The sequence below is a fragment of the Sorex fumeus genome, unplaced genomic scaffold (genome assembly GCF_029834395.1).
Source record: "Sorex fumeus unplaced genomic scaffold, SorFum_2.1 ptg000002l, whole genome shotgun sequence".
Classification (NCBI taxonomy): Eukaryota; Metazoa; Chordata; class Mammalia; order Eulipotyphla; family Soricidae; genus Sorex; species Sorex fumeus.
The window spans coordinates 68,545,883-68,571,547 of record NW_026606059.1 but is presented as its reverse complement, the minus strand read 5'-3'; the positions used below and the strand labels follow the sequence as shown (position 1 = coordinate 68,571,547).

Below are 25,665 nucleotides of genomic sequence, written 5' to 3'. Positions count from 1 at the left end.
GTTCCCAAGCGGCGAGACAGAAACACTAACTCAATAATGCAAAAGCAGTAGGCGTTTTATTCCAGAATACTGGGGTCAGCTCCCTCATCCACAAAGTGTTCTCTTGATAGGGACCTACTTCAAGCAGCAAGCAGTTTATATAGAGTTTGATTACATAAGCAGTACATGCCTTATTGTTTCAGAAAAAACCTTGCCTAGTTACCATGCTTAGTCCATTATCTACTTTTGGCACACATCTTCCATCCCGACTGATTCCTCCAGTCATCATTTTCTTAGTGATCCCTTCTCTATTCCATCTGCCTTCTCCCCTCTGCTCATGAGGCAGGCTCCCAGCTATGGGGAAATCCTCCTGGCCCTTGTATCTACTGTCCTTGGGTGTCAGCCTCATGTTATGTTATTCTATACTCCACAAATGACTGCAATCCTTCTATGTCTGTCCCTCTCTTTCTGACCCATTTCACTTAGCATGATCTTCTCCATGACCATCCATTTATAAGCAAATTTCATGACTTCATCTCTCCCAACAGCTTCATAGTATTCCACTGTGTAGATGTACCAAAGTTTCTTTAACCAGTCATCTGTTCTAGTGCACTTGGTTTTTTTTTTTCCAGATTTCGACTATTGTGAACAGTACTGACCTCTCAGTGTCTGTATTGCAAACTATAATGCCCCAAAGTGGAGAAAGAGTATGGGGAATATTGTCTGCCGTGGAGGCAGAAGGAAGGTGGGGAAGGGAGGTATACTGGGGATATTGGTGGTGGGGAATGTGCATTGGTGGAGGGATGGATATTTGATCATTGTGTGACTGTAACCCAAACATGAAAGCTTGTAACCTTCTCACAGTGATTCAATAAAATTAGAAAAAACAAACAAACAAATACCTTAGCTAGTTACCAAACAAAAGTGTTTTGGAAAGTGTCTAGGGTAATAGTGGTCAGGAAATAATTAAAGAATAGTTTAAAGTAACAGTTCATGGTTGCATAAGCCACTAATTCTTTTAGGATTAACAAAATACAATTTCTGGGGCATTTTAACAAGAGGCATTATGATTGATTGAGCCCACTGGCTGGGCCCAGGAACTTTTTCAGGTGGGTTCAGGCTGGCTAGTTACACGTTGTTTCATTGCTGGAAGGCTGAGACTGTTTCAGTTCCAGGAACTGAACCTGAGGCCTAGCTGATTTTGCTGATTTCTGCTGCGTGTTTTCTGTTGCGTCAGTTTTCACCTTACAATAGAAGTTAGTCATACACAGAAATGGAGACTCAAATGAAACATCTGGAAATTAAACGACTTAACGTTGAACAACGGTGGGTCAGGAAGAAAATCAAGGAAGAAATCAAAAGATACCTGGAAGCAAATGAGAATGAAGACACGAGCTACCAGAACTTGTGGAACATAGCTAAATCTGGGTTAAGAAAGTATGAGAACCAATATTACAAGAAAATTGAAAATTACAAGCAAAAAAAATTATAAGCAAAAAAAAAACTCCAGAAAAAAAATTATAAGCCAAAAAAAAAAAACCACCCAGAAATGAAAAGTATCATAGTTGCTATTAAAAAAAAATTTTCAATTGAACATCGGAGTAGTAAAATAACAGCAGCTGAAGGAAAGAAGCTCCAAAAAGAGCTGGAGAAAACTCTAGAAAACAGCAATAGATGGGAAAAGTCTGAAAATAAATGAACAACACATGAGACGACTATGGGATGAGACCATGGGGAATGATATGATATGAATGATCAGTCTCTGGGGAACAGGAAGGTGAATTTAATTAAGAACTAATAGTTTAAAAAGTCATGGATGAGAATTTTTCAGAACTGAGTAATACAGAAAATTAAATACAAGAGGCTTGAAGTTTGTTTCACAGTAAAAATGAACTCAAATATTTCAAAAGAGAACATTGTTCTTAGAATGACAAAAACAAAAACAGACTATTGAAAGCATCAAGATCAAAAAAGGAGTTTACATACAAGGGAAAGCACCTAAAATTCACAACAGATCTTTCAAACAAGGCTACATGCCAGAAGAGAAAGGAGAATATAGTAGAAAAACTCATCAGAATGAATACTTCACTGAGAATGTTTTCTCTCCAGTTAGGTGATCTTCAGAGTTGAAGGAATGGTACATAGCTTCATCTTAGCCTTGAAATTACTTTTGCAAGAAACATAAAAGAGCTTCTTTAAAAGCCAAAAAAAATTAATATCTACATAGTACTTCCTAAGATTAATAATAAATTTTCTAGTAAATTTCAATAATCTTAAAAGCAATTTTAGCTGATTTAAAAGAGAGTAGGGTGTCTCATGAAATAATGCTATTTTCTGGATTTGTCCACAAGGTGACTTAGATTTATTATTCCTTATGCTCAGATGAATATGTTCATTAAATATAAAACACTTCAAATTAATTTAATTAATTTTTCAACACGGTTCTGGGAGCAGTTGGTGGGTTTGCCCCTGCCTACTGAAAGAGGGAGGATCTGGGTGGAGGATGCTCAGCCCCAATCTACGCAGGCTTGAAGATCTCAGCCCCGGGACTTGCATGCCTTTGTTCCTCTGCCAGTACCTTCATGCATGTGGAGAGTGGTCTCAGCATGGTTGTGGCTGGCTTTGGAGGTCTTCAGCTGCTGGAGATCTGCTCAGGGCGAGGAAGGAAACTCAACCTGCCTCCAACCCCCACCCACCTCCCAAGGGGCGAGGACAGCCAAGCGCAGGGGCAGGAGACTCTGTTGTTCTCTTCCAGGAGCTGGGTTTTATGGTATCTGGGTCTTGACCGTTGATGGAATTACATGGCACTGGGGGACAGTTGCTGGGTGTCACCCCTGCCTACTGGAAGATGGAGAATCTGGGCGGTGGATCCTCAGCCCCGATCCAAGCAGGCTTGGAGATCTCAACCCCGGGACCCGCATGCCTTTGTTCCTCTGCCAGTCTCTTCATGCGTGTGGTGAGTGGTCTCAACATGGTTGTGGCTGGTCTGGAGGTCTTCGGCTGCCAGAGCTCTGCTATACAACCCAGCTCCCGGAAGAGAACAGCACAGAGTCTCCTGCCCCCATGCCTGGCTGTCCTCACAGGGGTCCCTTGGAGGGCGGCGGGTTGAGTTTCCCTCCCCGCCCTGGGCAGAGCTTATTTTCTCATTCTTACTTTGGACAACCTGGCAGGCTACCGAATGTAACCTTCCCACACAGCAGAGTCTGTCAAACTCCCCGTGGCGTACCCAATATGCCAAATACCAGTAACAATGATGGGTCTCATTCTCCTATCCTGAAAGAGCCTTGAATATGGCACTTTTAAAATCTCAGGGCTAGGATGAATGAGACGTTATTGGTGCCTGCTCGAGGCAATCGATGAACAACAGGATGATCATGATCATGATTGTGATTTTTTCAAAGTCATATATTCATAAAACTATTTATTGAAAGCTATTGCAAACATTCCAAAACCTTAAAATGATTGTTTTATGCATTTTATTTAAATATTTTATAAAAATATTTTTTATAAAAAAATCTCTTTTCAGTTTTTGTAACAATTTTGTATGCATGTGGTACTTTGAGAAAAAAATAGTTAATTATATATGCTTTACCTTGCCATGCATATTTATTTTTTAAACAGAATCTGTATAGTGCAAAGAAATTGTTCTGCGAATGAGAACAACCACAAAACAAGTTTCTTCCTTTAACAAGCTTTGTCTTATGAAAACTATTTAATTTCTCTAAAGTTCAACTTCTCTTGATGGAAAATGGGAGGCATAATATTGACAGAATTATAGTAAGAGTTAAATGAGATATTGCTTCATATTGAACAGCCCATTGAACCCACATAAATGTCAATGTTTAATAATATGTAATTCTTTCCCCACTGTAATTGACTTTATATGCTATATTGATGGATGGATAGACAGCAGAAAGATTTTACACAATATAATGTAAGTCTCATAAGCATGTCAAAATTCTGAGTCCTTTTTATATTCAAAGACTTCTACTAGCCATCTATTTGGTGGTGGTTAATCTTTTAAAGTCTCATAGTAATTAAATAGTGTTGAAAAATGGAGTTTAGAATATCAACTTAACTCACAAATGACCAGGATACAAACACGGGCACTCTGTAGCCCTCACTGTTTCCAAAGTTCCCATAACAAATAGAAATTGAGAAAAATTGTGAAAGAAAGCCGAATTCCAAATCTTGAATCTAAATTTAGGGAAACAGAACTGCACACAACACAGCTTCCTGGAAAAGATATTCTTAGCTTGATGAAAGTGTATACTGAAAGTATCACTTCCTACTATTATTTTTTTCTTTCCTCCTTCCTTCCTTCCCTTCCTTCCTTCCTCCCTTCCTTTTTTCCTTCCTCCCTTTCTGGTTTCTTGTTTCATTTTTATGAAAGTCTATGATTTTTTTTTTATTTTAAGATGGGGAGAGAGCTCAGTGGTTAATGATCTTGAGTTGCATGCTGTTTGAGCTCACTTTTATCTCTAATAAATGCAGCAGTGATCACTAAACACACCCCTTTGACCGCTAAAAGGAATGCATTTTCTTATTAATATATATACACTTATCTGTTATGTAACAATAAAGTCCGAAGATAAAACACACACACATGAATGAACTACATGAACCTAATTTTTTTTTGTTTACTTCACGTGAGGCTATACAAAAATCCTACATTCCATATAGTTGAAAATATTTTGGATAAAGTTTTGGAAGAATTCTTTTTATATTCATCATTAAAACATATTACCTCTATAGAATAGGACAGGGTTCTACACTGCATATTATCTTGACAGTCCACCAAGTTCTGAAGCAGAGTATAAGTTACACACATTTGAGAACTATAATCAATCTTCTAAATAAAGACAATGCTCCTGAGAATATTGGTAGCTTTATGAAATTTTATAAAATGGTGATTTACATGCTTGTGTAAAATAAAGAATAAATACTAATAACCACTGAGTGACTGCTGATCTAAAGGATCTTATTCTCCATTTTTGTCTTAACATAAATGGAATTCCTTAAGTCCTAATAAAATGTCTTCCATTTTCCCTACATGTTTATTTTTCTTTTGTCAGTCAGGACATTCACTTAAAAAAGTTAAGGTGACACCTCTAAACTTTCCACATTTAATAATTGCTATTCTCTATCCCAAAATATGAAATGAGATATCTATCACAATAGATTACTTACAAAGATTGTCACATAGTACCAAGGCTTTGATGAGCCTTAATTATCTGCTATTTACTCAAATGTAACTTCTTGAATCAAACATGCAAATTATAAGTTGTCAAACACTTTCAAATTTTTAGGTGGAAATCATGGAAAAATCATCTATCAATAGAATATAAAAATATAATTTTCCCTAAGCTCTCAAATCATGATTAGTGTGTTATCCATCTCTCTTGCTTTCAACATCTCCTGCTCTCGGTCTACTTCTATTGCCATAATTTGGAAACCAATTTATAAAATATCTTGCTTGAATGAGATCATTGAGAAGTAAATAGAAATTGCCAAGTTGGAAAAAAAAACTGGAATAACTATGTGAAATAAATGGAGAACTTGAACAGATTCTAATAAACAAAGGGCATGTAACCATGCACCTCCATGGACAGTGACTACACATACAAGCAAATGAAAGCAGCTGACCACGTACCCACACACCTTGGCAGAGGTGCACTCCACACTCGTCGGCCACCACCAAGACAGATGATCTCTGAGGTCCCTTCCAGTCGATAACCAGAGGAGCAGGAGAAGGTCAGAGTGTCACCAACCCCAAAGCTGAACCCAATCCGATTACCAAATTGAGGAATTCCAGGATCCTCACAAGGTTCAAGGTTATATTCTATAAGTTAGAGAAAAAAGAGGACAAAAAATGTACTGTTTGATGAGCATATCTCTACTTTTGTTGAAGGAGGTGCTTTTAAGGCTTAATTGTATAATTTAAAATGTCAACATAGGGGCTGGAGCAATAGCACAGAGAGTAGGGCATTTTCCTTGCATGTGGCTGACCCAGGTTCTATTCCCAGCATCCCTTACTATACCCCGAGCACCACCAGGAGTAATTCCTGAGTGTATGAGCCAGGAGTAACCCCTGTGCTTTGTTGGGTGTGACCCAAAAGGCAAAACAAAAACAAAAACAAATAAAATGTCAACATATATAAATTCGTCTGCAGCGTGCAAGGCAAACGCCCTACCCTCTGTACTATCACTCCAACCCCTGATAATCATTTTAATACACATGTAGTCTTCAGAAAATTTCATAAATGGAATGAACAAAAAGTTGATTTTCATATTTCTTACAATTTTTGATTATATATACTTTCAATGTTTTAAGTTAAAATTTATTACATTTGTTTACTATTTGTTATATATTACCTCCATTACTTTAAAAGTCAATATGATTACCCAATTACTAAACTCGTCACCCATAGTTGAACAACAACATTAATATTATTTAAATATGCAATATTAAATTTCACTGTAAGGGAGATTGTATATTTGCTTTTATTTGTTTATGTTTTACTAATATGTTTTTGTACTAAAATATATCTACCTGTCTCCTTATTCTAGTCAATTACAAAGTAGAAATTTGTTAATTTTTCTTTTTTTCTTTGGTCATATTCTTGTCAGCTATTTCTGGATTTCAAGTTATAACATCACCTTGAGATACAGTCATCGATAAAAGAGGTAACATGTTATTAAGTGTAACAATATATTTGACATGCGAACTAAGCCTTTTTATAAGATAGATATTATGAAAATATTGCTTTTTAAATTCATATTTAATTTTAGTCCAATTGAAACTTTATTTGGATTTGGATGGGTATTTGATCATTGTATAATTGAAACCCAAGCACAAAAATTTGTAAGTCTGCAAATGTACCTCATGATGTTTCACAAATAAAAATAAAAAAATTAAAAAAAAACCTATTTAAACACTCTGGTTAAAAAGTTGTTCATAATATATTTGTTACGGGTTTTTGATGTTGTAACACCAATCTCCGTACTCTGGTTGTCTCTGAGTGGGGATGGGCAGTCTCCTCCCTTCCATCTAACTACTCCCTGAATCCCTGAATCCCTATAGCCACACCCACCTTCTATGACTCCAGGCCCTGTCTACTCACCCACTGGCCCTGCTCTTCAGATGCATAACCTAAATCTCCCAGTAGATGCAAGCCACCATCACCATCCTCGCGTTGTTCATCGTTCATCAATTTGCTCGAGTGGGCCCAATAACATTTCCATTTTGAGACTTGTTACTGTGTTTGGCATATTGAATACGTCACGGGTAGCTTGCCAGGCTTTACCGTGCATGTGAGATAAGGCTTTGCCGTGCAGGCGAGATAATCTCGCCTGGCTTGCCCGGCTCTCTGAGAAGGGTGGAGGAATCGAACCCGGCTCGACCGGGCTGGCTGCGTGCAGGGCAAATGCCCTACCGCTGTGCTACTGCTTCACCCCAGATGCAAGCCTAGCAGCTTAAATACATGAATTTCCTTTGTAAGTTCACTTAACATTTTAGGTAGTTTGCCCCATTTAGAATTATACTTGCGAACAAATGAAAAGAAATTCAAGTTTTAATTGGTTTTTGGTTAATTTACCTTTAGCTTTTGTTATTAATTTCTCTTGAATATTGAACATTAAGGTTTTACAATTTTCTCTAAAGTTTTCTTGTTTTATTTGTGGCGGCAAGGATATGTTACTCTGATGATCAGGATTCCCTTTTGGTGAAAGTGGCCAGGACGTACTGAGTCGGACAGATGGTGAGGAGGTATTAGTGGCCATCAGGACTACACCCAATGAGTCACGAGTTGATGGGGAACAAACTTTATCCCTTTGACTCACCTCTCTGCTGGAATTTCTCTGTGAAGTAGTAATTGCTACCTTCTTCCACTATGTTACCCTCCCTCTGTTTTGTTATAATTTATAATTTTTGTTATAAGTCATACTCATATTTTTCATCCTGTTTTTTTGTTACTACATTTTTGGGGGGTTTGCTTGCATTTATATTCTTACCAGAAAATGTGATGTTGAATCCGTCATATGATATTGAAAAATCTGAAATAAAACGTAATTGAGCTCTGAAATTTCCATAGAGACCAGCATTGATTGTTGAGGGCAGTTCGGAACCAGTTAAGCGTGCAAGTGGTTGGGTGAAACTACCATTCTCTGTGATGAGTAAATAGTCATGATGGTCTTCCAGGTGAAAGGTGTGGAAACTGAACTGCACACCTGTTGAGAAAAAAGAGAACAGTTTGTCTTATATATCGATGAACCTACATCACTTGCAAAACAACTCAAGATGAGCTGCCCCTCATTATTAATTTATCTGAAAAATATTTTAAACATGTATTATTATATTAATTCTCTTTTTTACCCCTCCAGCTTCATTATAAAGGGTGCAGTGAGCCATATCTGGGAAACTTCTTAGAAAGAAAATATCAGAATTAATGCCTGAAAACAAATCATCTCATTTTGAAAATTGAAGGACTATTAATATTCTTTTTAAGTGCAGTTTTCTAGAATGCATATGACAAACTTCCTTTATTTCAGCAATCTTCTTAAATACAGATTTTAACACATACTAATGAAAAACAAAAATAGAACTACCTGCATTAGGGTAAAACAGATTTGGGAGGCTGAATGTCAGACCTCTTTCACATCCAAGGCCCCCCTCACACGTGTAAGCATATTAGTCAGTTCACTTCCCAAGAGAGTGTGACAATCTTCCTACCTGCCCAAGGTCCTCACATTGGTGTCTTGCCAATCACCTGCTGACAAACTTTCTACCTATTTGATCTTCACTGATAAAAATCTCATTTACATACAGCGAATCTGAGTAAACTAACTCGTCATGTGCAGATACTACATTCTCACAATATGGGACTCACTTTTACAACAAGAGTGTTTCCTTGGTCTGCAAATAAATTTCTACCTGTTTTGTAAATTGACAGGATTTGGTTTCTTGGTCTACACATATAAACAGAGCTTTGCAAGAGACAACTCTAGCTTTAGAACAGTTTAACTTCACTTCAAAAGAGAAAAGAGTAGGCATTTTGAGATCTTTGTAAAGGAAAATTGACTTCTACATTTGTTTTCCACACACTTCAACCCATATGTATAATGTGGTAAAAATACAAAAAGGAAGCCCACAAAAAATATATAAAATCAACTCAAAATTTTGGGGAAAAGTATCTTGGTTCAAATGTGGTGATGTCAGGGCTTAATCCAAGTGCTATTCTCAGGAGTCACTCTGCATGATGCTCCAGGAAACATATATGGGTTGACCCCTGGAGATCAATCCAGGTTGCATGCATACAAGGAAAGTTCATTACCTCCTACACTCTCCCTCTGGACCTTTGACTCATTAAGTATCTAATGACTGAACACATATTTGTAGACATCACATATCAAGATGCAATATCAACACAATCCCTTCATGCACCTTTTCTATTAGTCTATTTGCCAAAAGTTCATTTCACTAAATATTTACATAGGCTCATTTCAGAACTTTCTGTAAATATAGTTTAAAAATAGAGTTTATTACATGTACTTTCTGGTTCTCAGTTCTTCTATTCAATTTGGAAGTGAATTTATCTATTTTATGTGTTTTTTAAGTAATATTACTTTAGTACTTCATTTTGTGAATATGCCACATACCTATTCAACTCATCTTTTGTGGAAACAGGGGCTGAAAATCACAACTGGTGACTCAGGGCTTACTTCTAGTTCTGTGCTCAGAGACAACTACTGACAATTCTTAGAGGTGGGGAGCATATGTCATATGTGATTTGAAATAGCAAACCACAGCCAGATGCTTGCAAGGCAAGTGCCTTGAACTCTGTACTATGTCTCTGCCTCTCTGTTCAATTTTCCATTTGTTTGGGGTCACGGCTGGCAATACTCCTAAGTTACTCCTGGCTCTGCACTCAGGAATTATATCTGGATTTACACAGGGAACCATATGGGATGCCAGGGATGGAAATCAGGTTGGTCACATGCAAGGCAAGAGGCCTATTGACTGTACTATTTCTCCAGCCTCTCTATTCAACTCTTGATATCTTTTAATATCTTTAATTTTAGGTAAAAAAGATATATGATGCTACTGTGAATATCATGTAAGTAATAATAATTACTTTCGCAGATGTTCTGAGAATTGAACCTAGAGCTTCAAACATGCAAAGTGGACATAATTCTACCACTGTAATATAACCCAACTATATATTTTGAAGTAAAGATATACTTTATTCTTTGTTATATGAATACATAAGAACATCGATAATCTAATAGATTAATTATATATTACATATGGTTAATGAGAATTTTTATACCTGCAACTATAGAGAGAGGGGAAGTGAGATGAATAGAGAGAGAAAAAACTTAATAGATATGACATAAACCATTACTGAGAGACATATTTCAGCTACTAAATCTGTTCATTCTATATCTTAGTGCTTGAAAAAAATTACATTTATTTTATTTAAAGAATACAATGTTCATTAGCAGTCTCAGTAAATTTTTAACAATATTGTATAACACATGTACTCTCAGACCTATACTTCTCATATTGTGGAGCGATAGCACAATGGCAAGGCATTTGCCTTGCACGCAGCCGACCTGGCCCACCCAGTTCGATTCCTCTGCCCTTCTCGGAGAGCCTGGCAAGCTACCTAGAGTATCTCGCCTGCAGAGCAAAAGCCTGGCAAGCTACCTGTGACATAATAGATATGCCAAACACAGTAACAAGAAGTCTCACAATGGAGATGTTACTGAGCCCGCTTGAGCAAATTGATGAACAATGGGAGGACAGTACTACAGTGCTACAGTGTCCTCCTATGAACTGTAATTGTGAATAAGACACCAAACAAAACAAAGGATGTCTATGACATTAATATGTCATTTCAGGTGTTTTAGTTATCTTACTTAACCTAAAAAAATTACCAATGCCTTTAATTAGAAATTTCCAAAACCTAGAGCAAATTTCTAAACCACATTAATTTACATTTTTATTTCAAATTAAGGACATTCTTGGGGTCCTTATTGTTTAAAAACAAAATTGACATAAAAGAAGTAGAAAACAAATTTAAAAACAGCAATGATAAGAATCACCATTTTTGCATAATGATTTTAATTGAAAAGTACAATGATGCTATTTTTTCAATTTCTTTTTCAAAATGGAACAGATTTTATTCATTTATTTTTGCTCAAATTGGACAAAAAATAGGGTCATTTTATTTTATTTACTTTTTTATTGAATCACTGTGAGATAGACCCTTACAAAGCTGTTCATGATTAGATTTCAATCACACAGCATCCCAACATCCATCCCTCCACCAGTGTACATTTCACAGCAGCAGTGTCCTCAGGTTCCCTCTGATCACTCCCCAAGCCCCCAACCCCACCCCTGCCTGCCTCTATGGCACATACTTTTCTTCTCTCTCTCTCTCTCTCTCTCTCTCTCTCTCTCTCTCTCTCTCTCTCTCTCTCTCTCTCCCCCCCCCTTTCGGGCATTGTGATTTGTAATATTGATACTGAAAGTTATCAAGAATATCTCTTTACCTACTTTTAACACTCAATTCTTGTCCAGTGTTATCATTTCCTGCTATTATTGTCATACTGGTATCTTCTTTATCTTATCTACCTTCAGAAATTAGGGCTTTTTTAAAAGGGGTGAGGAAACTGAGTTTGTCTCTCAAATGTTTTTGTATTTAAGTATGTAGCTGACAAAAAGACCAAATGTAAATGAAAATGGAAGCTGTTTAGAAGGCAGCTTCTTTGTTCCCAGATTAACTGTGGCCTAAATAGCATACATGGAAATTTTGATCACTTAACTTGATATTAATGGTTCAGTAAAATTATGAGAAAAAAAGAGAGAGAATTAATGGGCAAAAGGAAGCAAAACTCATTATGCAAGCAACACTTTTTTTTAATGATGTTTGTTCTGGTTTATGGCAAGTTAATTAGAGTTAAAATTAAAAATGTTTGTAGACCATGATACTCGCATGGCTACTGTCAAATATTATATTGTCTTTACAAGCATATATATTCTCCTTGGTAAATGGAGGTCTTGGGTTTCAATAAGACAATTTATGGGAATAATACCGTAGAAATCTTGACACACTGTTAGCTGTTGTTATTGTACAATCCTTCAACATAGGAGCCATTTGTAAAAAAATTTCCAAGTCATTCAGTCCCAGCACCTTTAAAAGTGAATGTTTTGGGACCAGAAAAGTAGTAGAGGGATTAAGGAACTCGTCTTGCATGAGGTCCAGTCCTGATCAGTCCCTAGCACTAGACCATATGTTCCTATGAACCCCAACAAGAATGACCCCTGAGCACAAAGCCTGGAGTAGAACCTAAGTAGGGCTGATTTTTGGTATGGCCTAAAAAACAAAAACAAAGAAAAAAATCTTGGACCAAGTAGTCACTGTCACTGTCACTGTCCTCCCGTTGTTCATCGATTTGCTCAAGTGGGCCCAGTAATGTCTCCATTGTGACAATTGTTACTGTGTTTGGCATATGAAATGCTTCATGGCTAGCTTGCCAGGCTTTGCTGTGTGGACCAGATACTCCTGGTAGCTTGCTGGGCTCTCTGAGAGGGACGAAGGAATCAAACTCGGGTTGGTCATGTTGGCCACTTGCAAGGCAAACACCTTACCCGCTCAGCTATCGCTCCAGCCCAGACCAAGTACTGTGAAACAAAATAAATTTTCATAAGCCTATGAAAAGGCAAAAAATAAAATCTTTATTCATGACAGGAAAGACACAATGATCACCTCTATAAGATCCAAGTACAAAATAAAACTTAATGCAATAAATTTTGATACTAGAGCTGAAATCTTACTTATGTGAATGAGAATAACAGTACACTATATTGTATTAAATGATTTAAATTTCTCTACTTACATAGATTAAAATATTAAAATCCATCACTAGACATTGACTTTTGTCGATTTATTTTCTGATAATCTCATTTTCCATACCTTTAAGTTTGCCTGGAGCAAGGAGTTTTATGCCTGACAAGAGGGTAAGGCTAGGAGGTGGCATGGAACCTGGGGACTCTAATAGAGGGTGGTGGATAGTGGTTATTGGGTTGGTCTTGGAACATTACACACTTAAAACAGCTATTGTGAATGACACTGTAAATTATTGTGTCTTAATAAAAAATACCCAAGGTTAAAAGAAACATCAGAGTTATCTAAATAATAAAATGATTTAATTGTTTAAAACATAATTTGATGAACACCTCTCCCTTTTGATGTTGGTTTTGTTTTGGTGTCATACTGGAGATATTCAGAGCTCAGTCCTGATTTGGTGATAAATGAAGATTCCTGATGAAATTGAGGGACTATATGCATCCAAGGGTCTAGAACCTAGGTTGACTGCTCGCAAGGCAAGTTTCTTACCTACTGTACTCTAAGTGTGGTCTGTGATCTATTTCCACTACTACCAAATGACAGGAATATTCAAAATCCTACTGAAAGTCCATCTAATTATTAAAGCTTTGTGCAGCTTTAGCTCCTTTCTTCCGGTACCTTACCATGCCCACCAACAACCCCTTTAAGTTGGAAACACTCCTGGAGTGACAAAAGCTAAAACAGACTAGCTTGGGGCTGGTGGAGTGTGTGGTAATCTCCTTAAAATAGTTGACTGTTGCATATTTTTGGTTCTAATTATATCCAAGAAGAACTTCAAAAACACTTTTGTAATCATAAAGATCCAAGGCCCTTGTCCAGATGAAGTAACTGGTTGAAATTGTTTCTCTAAGACCTCTAGCTTTATTGATGTTCATTAAAACACCCCCATGGAATTTCTCCACTGTTCTCTGCACATGTGATATATATTTGTTGCATGCACAAATTTTAATTGTACATGCACATAATTCTCTTCCTCAGGAAAATGTATTTTCTTGAAAATCTACTAAAATATGTATAAGCTATTTTCTCTCTCTCTCTCTCTCTCTCTCTCTCTCTCTCTCTCTCTCTCTCTCTCTCTCTCTCAATGTCTCCTTGAAGCTCCTTTCCAGCCCAAGCTGGTGGACATCCTTCTCAGTAAATTATAACTGTGCTTCTTAGATGATGACCCAGTAAGAAAATATTATTAAAAATTATTAAGGGGCTGGGTTGATAGTACAGTGGGTAAGATACCTGCCTTGCACACAGCCAACTGGGGTTCTATCCCTGGTACTCCATATGGTGCCCCGAGCCCTGGAAGGGTGATTTCTGTACACAGAGTCAGGGGTATACCTTCAGCTCTGCCAGGAGTGGCCCCCAAACCAAAAAAATAACCACTAAATTTGAATTTAGTAGGAATATACCTATAATAAGTTTTAGAAGACTATAATACATGCTCGAGCTCGAGCGGGCCCAGTAACGTCTCCATTGGAGACTTTGTTGTTACTGTGTCTGGCATATGGAATACTCTCGGTAGCTTGCCAGGCTCTCCGAGAGGGGCGGAGGAATCGAACTCGGGTCGGCCATGTTGGCCGCGTGTAAGGCGAACGCCCTACCCGCTGTGCTAATACATAATTTAAGAACTATTTGAGAATAATAATGTAAGTCAAAATTTCTACCTTGCTGTTATATCCATTAAATATACTAATGTAGGTTGATATATTAATAAATTAGAACAATAGTATTAAATACTGGTGAGTCTTTCTGGAAAAACAATTTTGTTACAGTCTTGGAGGAGATGTAATCAAGAGTAGCCACTATAAGAAGCAGTACAAATATTCTCACTAAAGAAGAGAAAAGCAGCATGATCCAGGTATATTGCAATTTAGGATTGTTGAAAAAAAAACAAATTCAAAAGAATATATGTATCTCTATGCTTCAGGAAACTCTATATTTGCCAAGATAAGCAAACAACATGCGAAAACAGATTAAATGGATGAATAAATATGTAGAGTGCACACATACATAGAGACAGTAGAATACCACTTCGTTATAACATAAAGATGACATGTTTCTATTTTAGACAAAACAGTTTTGAGAGGATGATAATGTTAAATCAGAGAAAAGCATTTCATCTGATTTCATTCATATGTGATTGATTTTTAAAAAATAATGTGATGAACAAAATAAAGCCATGCTCCTGAATTCTTATGAATGAAAGGGGATTATCAGAGAAAGGGTACAATAATGGCTGAAATTATAAAGGGAATCACTGTATGGTGGTGAATAGAACTAGGGTTTTGGTGTTAATTTTGGTTCACTCTATAACAATAGTGAAATAGAAAACTACATTTGATACTTATAAACAAAATAGAAGTTACCTCAATTTACCTTAAATTGATCTCTATCAACATTGCATTTATTTTTAGATTGAGAAATTGAGGTAACTAAATTAATCTGTCACAGAGCCTCAGTGACAAATGATCTTCAAATTTGAACAGATGTTTTGGGAGAATAGCTGGGATAGACATTTCGGGAATAAGTGGCATAAACAATCTCAATGGGGCATAGGTGTATGAGGAATAGTATTAAGTCAATGGTTTCAATACCGTATTCCTCTCAGAAGCATGGTGATTCAAGATTTTTGGGGGCAAGTTATGTTATGATTATAGAGTTTATGACAAAGCAAAAACTCTATCATCAAAAGTACCATTAGAGCCTATATTTTAGTCAAAGTCATGCTGCCGACTGACTTTTAGGGATTTTCAGTGATGTGTGTGTGTGTGTGTGTGTGTGTGTATTTATGTTCATGTGTTCAATGCTTAAATATATATATTTGTATGGTGTTGAATTTAAGAAAAAGTCCACATCTAAGGCTTGAGCAGTTTTTGTTTATTTTTCACTATAGACATTTTCACCTCAGTATCTCTAATAGACTGCAGCAATTAGCACCTTGATTTCTGTTATGTGTTTTGGGAAACTCTCTGGTGTTGCAGTAAACAAGGATAATGTAAGCTGCATTATACTGTAGTTAACTGAATTTAAAATTGTTTAACAATTTATATGTTCCAACATCCTGATACAGTGTTAAGTTGTGAAAAGATTACTGAAGGTGTATTGGAAGTTTCTTTATTTCTTAAATATTAAGATACTTAAATCTGCACTACTAATAATACAAAGAATATTAATGAAAGCAATGGTACCCCAACTAAATGCAAATTATTTAAGTGTTTAATGTTATGTGTCTCATTCAAGAATAAATTCATTTTTAAAAGAATACTGATATACTTAAGCACCATATCTAGAGAAACATTATTGAATTGTTGATGCCAGTGAAAATTAATTAACCATAGAAAATTGAGTAAATGAAAGAGTTTAGTCCAGGAATAAAAGATTAGTATCAAAGGCTTAGAAGTAATGAACATGAATATTTCAGGGATCATATAATAATGACTCGATATATTTGGAACACTAGGTTGAAGCAAGGATTAGGATGTTTGTAGCTGGTCTGTGAGGTCGAACTCCAAGGTGTAAATATGGATTAAAAATATCTGATAGTTTTAAAACAAGTTGAATTGCACAACATTTAAACAAGTAACCTCCCATTTTTTAGATTTTCCTTCATACAACTTTGGTTATACATTAGAATAGTGGGATTTCTACTTACCATTGTTGGCCTTTGAAAGAAAGACATATTAGTCTTCATTCCTTGCCATGTAAATACAGATTTAATTAACACTTACAACCTATGAAGATGCAAAGCTTAAGTGTTAATTAAATCTCTATTTACCTAGCAAGCAGTATGTAGCATTGCATTTTCTGGTATAATAAAAGTAAGCTTATTTTAAACTTCATTAATCTACTGTATATCAGAGTAATAGGATGCTTTGGTTAACGTCTCTAAAGAGTTTTGTATATAAATAACAGAATAACACAACTTAAACAGACTTCTACCTCATTCCTGCTGTTGAATACCAGGATATTCACGTTAGCATTATCTTTCTCAACAACACTTAATTCCATTATAATAGTAATCCTTGCAAAATCCTTACCTTCAATAAAATGATTATAAATAAAAAAATCCTTTATCAATAGGGGAAAACCCCATTTATGAAACCACAATGAATTGAGAATTATTAAACACAAACTTTCTAAAAAAATTAGTCACAGCCCATTTTTAACAAAGTTTACAGGTTAACATGTTCAATGTTAAAAATAATTAAGCACCTAATAGCAAAACTTAATTAAAATATAGCAACATAACTAAAAGAAACATTACTTCTTCAAAGCAATTTTAAAATTAAAAAAACATTTCTTTTTTTTAAAGGGATTTTTAAAAAATTTTTATTAGTGAGACACCATGAGGTACAGTTGTAGACTTACAAATATTGTGCTTGGGTTTCAATTATACAATGATCAAATACCCATCCCTCCACCAGTGCCCATTTCCCACCACCACAGATCCCAGTATCCCTCCCACCCCTCATTGCAGCACTCTTTACAATAGCAGAATCTGGAAAAAACCTGAGCGCCTGAAAAAATTATTTCTTAATGGTTAACATTTATTAACTAACAAAATAAGTTTAAAATATCTTTATTCTGGTCTATTAGAGTGAACATTTTCCTACTGCAATTTCCTTAATCACTAAATTGCTAAATAACATTTGTTTTTATTGAAGAATGAAACATAGTGGATACCACATGGATTTCAATTTATTTATTCAAAAGATACTTATTCATGTTTACTATAGATACAGTAAAATTATTTAGTCATGTTCGATTATGTGAGATATACTGACAACCTGTATTAGAAAACTTTGGGTGCAAATATTTCTAAATATATACACATTTTAATAAAAAACATTAAGTAATTATAAACATTTTAAAAAGAAATTTAATCAATTTAAACATGTACTATGTGCCTTAGAGCACCTTCAAGTTCACTTTTAAACAACTGAAAATAAATCTTTTTTACAGTATGCTATAGATAAACCTGTTCATTGGTATGTTACTATAAAAATTATAGATAATATTAGTTTAATGCAGCAGAAGAGAAAAAAACTCACATCACCAGTCTTGTAGAAATAATGAATATACTTAAATACAGAGGAAAAGCATAATCCGTTGCATCAGTTACTCAAATTGAATTTTGTTTTAGTGTATTTTAGTGCTGATCTGGTTTTGTTCATGCAAATGATATTGGAAATGACAATGAAATAAAAATAGAAGCAATGAAAATTCAGAGGATAGCCCCATTGTCATTGCAAGTGGCAAATTACCTTTTCCATGAGTTACATCAACAGTCCATGTACAATTCAGGGAATTTGGATAAAGTTCTGGGTAACCAGGTGATAAGATTGTTCCACTAGGCCCTCTAACATCTCCTCCGCATAATGCTGAAAACAAAAAACAATGCATCATATGGTCAGTCACAGTTGGAGAGCCAAAGGCTTAGCAAATATCTCCTTGCTAGAAATTGAATGAATTGATTTTCTTTGCGTAAGCTGTTTCAAGAGAGTGTAAAATCCCTCTTCTATTACTAGGAAATCATTCCATCCTGCTGCAGCAATAGGATATCTAACAGCCTCTGAGAATTAATATTTGCCCCAGGAGAATGCAGCTCTCCTTGCTATATCTGAATGAAGTGTACACATAACATGTTTAATTATAACAGCATTTGAATAAATTGGTTGCAAATTAAACTTCAGTAATTATCTGTTTAGTAGACTCTCTTATTAAACTTTAAGAAAATGAATTGTTAATTATATAAAAATATTTGAATGCACTCCTAAAGGCATGGGTGATATTCATCACAGATATCTATTTAAAACAGGGCAGCAAGCTGTGAAGTTGGACATGTTTGCACTTTTCTGGGAAGTATGATAAACTAAAAGGTATCTGTTGTGGGGGCTGCATCCAAGCATTCTAATGAGCCCTGGGGGCCCACCATTGGTTCTTAGTCAACTCGGCCATCTTTTCATTGAGAATGTGGTGCCAGAGACCACACAGTTCATTCAAGGCTTTCCAAAGCACTGCTGAGGAGCCATGTGACAGAACTCAAACACATCTCATTTCTTGATCCCTAAAAGCATTTTTGAGAATATTGATTTTAAAAAGTCAATGTATATTACAACTTTGCAGTGCTGACAATGGAGGGTTCCAAATATTCAGCATTCCAACATCACCCCCATAAATGTATGTTTCCTCCACGATTCCCACTTAGCAAAGCCCCCACACCTCAATTTCCCATTCACCAACTTCCCACCCCTAGTTCCAAGTTACTCAATCACAATGAGCTCTGTACTGTAGAGGAGGTCATATGTTTGTGACTTTGGTCATTATGGCACCCCCTCACTATGATCCTTTATATCTCGTTTACGAGAATGCTCATTCTATATCTGTCTTTCCCTTCTGACTAACTTCACTCAGCACAATAAGACGATACATAATTTTTGTAATAAGTTCCAAGATAATAAAGGCATATCTCATTTATTAAATATGATCAATGAAATTAAAATCTGATTTAATATATGTTCACGAACAAATCTATTTAGAATGCCTTTGGTACTTTCACTATCATCATTGTTAATGGTTGGCCAGGTGATCTTATCAGTCCTCCAAATGAAGGTGACAAAGATATAACCTGCTAGGAATGCATATCCTACTAGAAATAGAGAAGGTGTTTGGGCTCCCTTATTGAATTCTAGTTGGCAAGGCCAAAGCACTTAGGCATGAGGAAGCACTGTAAGGACTATGAATGTAACATGCAACTTGTCTGTTCTGAACCTTGCTCAACTTCCCTCGGGCATCAAGGCTGGAAGGGAGAACGGGAAGAAAGAAAAAGGCATGACGGAAAGGAGTTTGGAAATTAATCTCTTTCATGATCTCTTCCAAACAGCAATGCTGAGAGAAAAATTGAGTCAATATGACTGTTGTTCTACACTGAGATTAAAAAGCCTGAAGTACCTCTAAGTGTGTAGAGTTGGATTTATGAAGTTAAATAAAACCCAAAAGCTCTAAATCCTTTTTATCCTTTTACTCTACCCAGGAGTAAAGAAAGGACTTTTCTGGTACCTTTCTTGGAATTGTATTGTAAGGTTGCTGTCCTGATATCAAGATAAATCCAAGTTTCAAATCCTATTATCAAGACAATATCCATTACAATAAGAGTCATTATTTAATTTTCCAGGAACCTGCTCATATAACCTAATAAATACTATTTTTAATGCAACTTAAACGTTATTGACCTTCTTAGTAAGAATCCTCAAATAGGTGATGCTTTATGTTATTTATCACAGGGATTACTTTCCCCAACTGTTAATCACAGCTGGACTGAAATGTGGGAAAATGTGGTACTGTCGTTTATGCGAGCATACCACATTATAAATTTACAGAGATCTAAAGGATTTGATTTTTTTGTGGTATTTGAAGCAAAAGATCAAGCATCAAAATTTGCTTGAGGAAAACTCAACAGAACCATTCAGAGAAGTTTCTTAAACTTCTGACTCAGTTTCCAAGCAGTTCAGCTCTTCTCTGGTAGTTTCTTAAAGGCAGAATCTCCCAATTTCACTTACAATCTTTAAAAAGTATTATAGGCTTCCACTAATATTTCCAATGTATCTTCTTGATAATGGTGATGCTACCTCATGCAGGGGCTCTCCCTGGCACAACCTCTTGATCACTACAGGTCACTGGGTCCAGTGAAACAGCCTAGATGTAGACTTCTCTGGATTTCAGACCGTGGCTAGGAAAACCTGACATTTTCAGAGAATAACCCAGATTAATTGGCCTTGCTATAGCAGGTGACTGAGGGCTTGGGATACGGGAAGCAGACACCCTTGGGTGTCAGCAATACTTCAACCTTGCCTCTGCTTTAAACCCTCAAGGACAGCTCCAGCATCTACTTCCGAGTCATAACAACCCCCTTCTTCCCTCCGCTAACCCTGTTGGTTACGGCACATAGGCACATCCTTCAACCTCCACTTAAGCATTGCCTCTCCTAATAAACTTGGTCATATGACTAGGAGTCTAATTTCCAAGTGGGTGGTTTTGTCGAGGTCATGCTGTGTTTGCAACCTTTGACCTTTGAGCATCCATTGCCCAGGTTCAGAGATCATCTCCACATCCTTAGAGTTCAAGTAGTCATGGTACAACTACAGTTTCACCTCTTTTACTTTCCTTGTAATTAAAATAAATTAAATTAAATTAACTTTTTGGCAATTATTATTTATTTAGATATACTGTAGCATATATCTTTATTCTTCATATTTAAGTTTTACTTAATTCTTTACATTGATAATCAGATTAATAAATGATATTGATTTATTGAGAGGAATGAAATTGGTAAAAATGTCCTACTGGCCTAAAACCTAAGCTGTTTGAAATGATTGCATTTCATACAATTGGGCAATACCTGGGAGAGACAAAATGTCTAATATCTTGTTTCTTTACTTTAGAAGTTCTGTTTTGCTCATTTTAAAATTGCACCTACCACATCTTTGTTGAGAAGTTAGAAGGGCATAGTATAACATTAAGCTTTTGAGGAGAAATGATCAACAAGTTATATAACAATTATAAAAATTAACGTTATTTTTATTATGATCAGATTGATACGGACAAAAGTGGAATAGGAATAGAAATAATACAAATATGGTCCTAAGAAAGGAATTATTGATATGGAATGTCACAAGAGTAGAGCTAGGTGTTGCCAAGTAACCTAGATGATTAAACTACTCTGTTTTATAATCTAGATGACTGAATAACCCAGTTGAAAGAACACCAGGAGATAATCATCTCATCATGCTAACCCCTGGTTTAAAAGTCCCCTTCTCTAATTTCAGTTTTTTTCCGCATACACCCCTTATTAAAAAGTTATAGAATGTTGAAAAAGTGTTTGCCTTTCTCTAGAGGAATCCTATTTAAGGAGACCCTTGCCATAATCTGGGAGCATGCCTGCCTGGTTTACCCTTCTTTTCTCTTTTCTGAAATAAAATCTTTTAAAAATTCATGATTTTATCTCTAGCCTCATGATTTTAATTCTTACAGTTGGAGGAAAAGGACCTGGAAAATCTAGACGCGCACAACAAAATATCAGAGAACAGCATGTGGTTCCACGACACAGAGGAGTTTAGGAGGTTTCTTTTGTTTCACAGTAATTATTTACTGAACCAAGAGGTTGAAGGTGTTAATTTAGAGACAAAATTTCATAATAAAAATGGGAAAAAAAGTTTAATTTAATACCTATTCTTAAAAGATGAAATACAAGTACATGTAAACTACTTTATTATTATTATTTTAAATTTGTTTTGTGAGCTGTAACCAGATGTCCTCAGAGCTTACACCTGGTTCTGAGCTCAGAGATCACTCATGAAAGAGCTCCGAGGAATGAACCTTGATAAACCACAGGCAAGGCACTTGCCTGCCCTGTCCTATTTCTCCAGCCCTTCAATACTACTTGAATTCATTTAAAAAATAAATACAGGGGCTGGAGCTACAGCACAGCGGGTAGGGCGTTTGCCTTGCACGCAGCTAACCCTGGTTCAATTCCCGGCATCCCATATGGTCCCCTGAGCACCACCAGGAGTAATTCCCGAGTGCAGAGCCAGGAGTAACCCCTGTGCATTGCCAGGTATGAACCAAAAATCAAAAAACAAAAACAAACAAAACAAAAACAGTGAAACTATTAACTAATTCTTAGCAAACTCATGACCAATCACTCATATTGAACTTACAATACAATGGCATTACTGTGAAGACTTGTATTTGCATTAATTGAATTAATTCCCTCTAAAACACAACCACCCTCTGAAACACTAATTGTTCACAGTTTACACATGATGAAACAAGTTTGAAAGGATTAAAACAGTCAAGTTCAAAAGTGTGTAATCATAAGTTAACAATTAAAATGAGCTGCTCTTACCCCCACTGAAAAAATATAATTTTAAGCTTTGAAGACTTTTGCTTGTATTTTTATTTGTAGAACTCCAACTAAATAATTTATCTAAAATGCCTAACTACAATTTATTTGCTCTGGAATTCATTTAATCCTTTCAACTTCAAATCACTTTCTTGTAAGGACATAAAATCTAAAGGTTCTTATTATTTTGAATCTCTTAAGGTAGCATCCTTGCCTTTATTTTTTATCATTAATTTATCAATAACTTTTGGATTCCCATCAATAACATTTGAATTCCCAATAGCATTGTGTGTGATTAAGTTTTGTTTTTTTGTAAGCATCGATTGCAGTATTTTCAGTAACAAACTCCTTCATATGTCTATGAGATACTACTGTATACTACAGAGCTTTTGAATTGTATTTATTTTATATTGCCAGTCATTTTAAACAATCACAAGTGATTAATTACATGTACATTGATACCATGTAATATGATAGATGCTAATGTTAAATAGAAACACTTTTTAGTTGAATTTATTTATAGTTTGGTCATATTAATATTACTGAATATTATCTCGGCCTGATCTTTATTTTTAGAAAATGTTTATTATTGGAATATTAGGAAAGTGTAAGAGGAAATCAAAAGACCTATGGGAATCATTCAAGAGAGATTCAAAATAATAAGAACCTAAGACCTAGGTATTTAAATGTGGAGTGTTAATACTTTTTTAACTTGTATATAAAAACTAAAACACAAATTTATTACAAAGAGACAATGGTAGAGAAAGAAAATTAAGAATATTTCTATAAAAATAAATCAGTCAGAAATAATGTTTAGAATTAAATCAGCTCAAGAGAATATAAGGACATTCTTACATAAATATTATTAGAACAAGTGTCTTAAGAGATGTAAAAATCTTCTGTTTAATCCTGTATATCAACTTTTATCAACTCTTCTGAGGGAACAGCATAGTGGTAGGGCATTTGCCTTGTGCTCAGCCAGCCCAGTCGAGCTGGGTTCGATTCCTCTGTCCCTCTCTCGTAGAGCCCAACATGGTACCGAGAGTATCTTGCCCGCACGGCAATGCTTGGCAAGCTACCGTGATGTATTCAATATGCCAAACACAGTAATAACAAGTCTTAAAAAAATATGGAGACGTTACTGGGCCCGCTGGAGCAAATTGATGAACAACGGGAGGACAGTGTTTCTACAACCATACAAATTGATGCCATATGCCATACAGTCAAAGGTTATGACTGTTACCTTTGTAATAGTCATTTTTGGGGTATATGTTCTTAAGAGAGCTGAGAGATAGGTAGTATATCAAGTAAATTTTTGAAACAATACAGAAAAGAGAGAACTGAAATACATGTGACAATCCACTTATCTGGCAAAGAAAAGCATCTAAAGGGACAAATATTAGGGCTCTACCAAGTCAGGACATAGCCTAAATATGAGCTGATAACAATTAGCAAATATACAATAATCCTGATTAGTGTATTTCTCTCTTTCCATCTGACATGTGTCTTTACTACTTTGGCACAGGATAAGCAGCAATTGGACATGTAAAATAGCAGAGCCTCCTCAGATGCTATAATCTGCATGCAGACCTATAAAACCACCTTTTCTCTGTTATCATAGAGTACTACATGCCGGATGAGAGCTGACATATTTATTACTAGAACAAACTTCCAATCAGAATATATCAAAAACGTTTTCAAGAATGCATTAAAACATCAAAAAAGGTAGTTTTCCCAAATCACACTTTTTTGATAGAAAATTTGTTTTTTTAATTTTATATCTTACAATTTTTTTGCATCTTTAAAAAAGTTTCTAAGTTTCCCTACTTTAAACTATAGACCCTTATCTGAGATAGTTTATGTTTGAAATATTGCTTCTGCACACTTGCTTAGAACCTTTGTCTCATAACCATTAGTTCATATACTCTTCTAGTAATTTCACCAACATAAAATGATCTTTTAATACTTTGTTATTAATAAATTTTAAGTGCATTGGGTTTAATTTTGGGTTCTGTCTCTAATGACTTTGCTAATCCTAAACTAATAACTTTATATCATCTAAAGTTTTCTCCAAAGAAGATGGTTGTATTGTTTCCAAAAAGAAATAAAGGGAAGAATTTTATGGTACTGTTAGGATGATAAATGATCAAATTAGACTTGCCTTAAGTCATTAAGGATTCTGGACTCTTATACTTAATTATAAAATATAAGAAAAATATTATAAAATTGTCCTGAAATTCTTATCATATCAGACATCTGACCTCAACTTTACCCCTTGTGCTCATGAGAATCTTAAATCTTCCGTACATGATTTACAACCTCATTTGGTTGTGGAATTTGACATTCATGACAGTCTTGACATTTGTTTGCCTACAACTATATTATTCCTCCTAATATTCCAGTCACTCAAAACTCAATTCTTCACATAAATACTGGAGAGGATGCTCAAGAGTAGGTCTGATCAAACTGTATAGTAGAAAGCTTTCTATTTTTAATTTTTTGTTAAACTTTAATCTCTCATGCACTGGGAGATGTTATTTTAGAAATAGATGTCAAAGGAATAGAACATATAATTCTAGACCTCAAGAATATAACAAGGGGAGTAATAAAACAAGTACAAATTATTTAAAATTATTTAAGCAACTAACTCAAGGGGAACATAGACTGTGTTTGTTCATGCTCAACAATCTTTCATTAGTGAGTGTACACAATTATTAACAAATATTGATTTAGTAAATCAATAGGTGCTTATAAGAACGGAAAATGCTACAATATATAGAAAATCTCAAAATGCATTAAAAAAGTTGATATTTTCCTGGGTAACTTATTCAGGGAAAACATAATCAAATTAACGACATTTTAGCATTGATTCAAATTTCA

At 35.4% G+C, this 25,665-nt stretch overlaps 1 protein-coding gene across 2 annotated transcripts in view; it reads right to left on the bottom strand.

Moving 5' to 3' along the window:
• The window catches only part of CSMD3 (CUB and Sushi multiple domains 3), a 1,250,820-nt gene that overhangs the window by 443,078 nt on the left and 782,077 nt on the right, over nucleotides 1-25,665 (bottom strand). For both annotated transcript variants that reach the window (XM_056128239.1, XM_056128292.1), the window contains 3 exons: nucleotides 18,149-18,265; nucleotides 7,993-8,208; nucleotides 5,633-5,821 (listed from right to left, as the gene is read on the bottom strand). In XM_056128239.1, the coding sequence (XP_055984214.1) occupies nucleotides 5,633-5,821; nucleotides 7,993-8,208; nucleotides 18,149-18,265 (522 nt within the window). The remainder of the gene's footprint in view (nucleotides 1-5,632; nucleotides 5,822-7,992; nucleotides 8,209-18,148; nucleotides 18,266-25,665) is intronic.